General features: G+C 46.6%; 1 protein-coding gene across 1 annotated transcript in view; it reads right to left on the reverse strand.

Annotated features, from left to right (window-relative positions):
* The window catches only part of nalcn (sodium leak channel, non-selective), a gene marked incomplete at both ends in the record, with an annotated part of 135162 nt that extends 133559 nt beyond the window's left edge, over positions 1–1603 (reverse strand). Inside the window, 3 exon segments of the mRNA XM_084452216.1 lie at positions 1–137; positions 364–504; positions 1562–1603. The exon segment at positions 1–137 is cut by the window's left edge and continues 46 nt beyond it. Coding sequence (XP_084308342.1) covers positions 1–137; positions 364–504; positions 1562–1603 — 320 coding nt within the window.
* Between the last annotated feature and the right edge of the window lie 435 nt (positions 1604–2038).

The following is a 2038-nucleotide window of genomic DNA, read 5'->3' on the forward strand; positions in this document are numbered from 1 at the left end:
TAGAGGAACATGAGGAGCGTGTCCAGAGCGAAGGTGACGTACTTCAGAGGCGGGTAGTGCTCGAAAGTCTTGGGGGTGTTCATACACACGGAGGTCACGCTGAGGATGGCGCAAGCTCGCAACAGGGTGTGCACCCACTGGGAGAGGGAGAGAGAGAGAGAGAGTGTGTGTGTGTGTGTGTGTGTGTGTGTGTGTGTGTGTGTGTGTGTGTGTGTGTGTGTGTGTGTGTGTGAGAAAGGGACAGAGGCAAAAAGACATTTATTTTGTCACAGAATGTAATTAAAAACTAAATAGGCCCATTTTGGCTTAGAACAACATTCCCACCTGTAACAGTCTGATGATCATTCCAACGTCAGAACTCACTGGTTTGTTGATCCAGAAGATATCGGCACTGTCTGCCAAGGTCTCGTCCGGACCGAAGTCGGTCATGGGCTGCGCCTCGACCCGCGAGCTTTGCTTCCTCTTGAGCATGCTGGGACTGGCTGTGCTATAAAGGGAGTGGATCTAACAGACGGGGTGGGGGGGGGGTTGGGTTGGGGGGGTTTCAGAACCACACGGTGACCCAAAGTGACTTCTCAAAATCAGAGCTGATTGGCCGTGGATTCGCAACGTTTTTATTTTCTTCTTTTATTTGTCAGGAAGAGCATAGGCGGAGCGCTCCGGGTTTGAAATGATTTGAGGCAAGAACCTGGGAGCCCTCCGTCAAATAGATGCAAAGTGCTCCACTTTCCCCAAAGCTCTCTACCATTTGAAAAGCACGAAAGGGGCACTTACACTATCAAATGTTTTTTCTTAAATGGTATAAAACGCTTGGTGGATCCACGGTCACTGGCTGTATCCAAGTCTGAGCATTCACTCAACCAATACACTGAGCATTGACTGAGAAGTGATTACCACTGTACCGCAGTACTACAACAGGTGTAGATAATTACAGCCCACTCCTGCTTGCCTCAATAGTATACTGTCAATCCTCTATAGAAATGTTCCATAGAAGATTGTAAGTCGCTTTGGATAAAAGCGTCTGCTAAATGACTGTAATATAATGTAATAATCTATAGTGCACTTTAAGTTTTATCACCATTTAGTCTACAGGATTATGCATTACATACATGTACTGCCCAGATTAGGATGATTACCAGAATGACAATCTTTTTCTTTTTTTCATACAGAAAAAACACACAATTTCATATTATCAGACAACAATGTGTTGTTGAATGGCCATCGTGACACACAACAAAAGACACACAGGGGACAGGACACATGTACGTGTATTCACATCGGGACAGCTTCGTAGACTTACCTTGTTCAAACATCACATGTGATCTCCATGCATGTGATCTGCATGTGTGGTAAAACACCAGGGCTACAACCTACCGTACTATAGTAGAACTATGAGAGTGTGTGTGTGTGTGTGTGTGTGTGTGTGTGTGTGTGTGTGTGTGTGTGTGTGTGTGTTTGTGCGTGTGTGTGCAGCATATGTGCGAGAGAGGTGTAATGGCCATTCCCAGCTTCAGTAAGCGGAGAGAAATGACACCTTTCAATGGAGACAAAGCGCACATACCAAAGGGAAAAGTAAAGATGGAATTGCTCCAGCACGGCACATAACATGCGATCAGGCATACCCTGTAAATAACACACAACAGTTAGTCAACAGCATGGCATATATGGTGTACATAAACAGTACAGTACCAACATCTACAGTAACATCCACCACCACCGTCTGACATGGGAGGCATTTACGCGACACACTCTGGGACTGAGGTGTGGTGGGAGGGGATGGGAGCGCCAGTGGACGACCACGTGACTCACTGTGAGGCTCCTCATTGGTGCGTTCATCCCCAGGGCACGGAGTGGTGGAGAAACCAGCCAGCGAGAGAGAGAGACCGAGGGAGAGAGAGAGAGAGACTAGGAGGGAGTATCAGCTCCTGGGCAGCACAGTTCTGGGAGAGAGAAATGAGAGAATTCAAAAGAAGCCTTGTTTTATTTATTCCATAGATATGTCGCGTTAGCTGTATTGTATGAACTATGCTACCGTAAA

Source organism: Borostomias antarcticus, assembly GCF_949987555.1.
Source record: "Borostomias antarcticus genome assembly, chromosome: 17".
NCBI classification, from domain to species: domain Eukaryota; kingdom Metazoa; phylum Chordata; class Actinopteri; order Stomiiformes; family Stomiidae; genus Borostomias; species Borostomias antarcticus.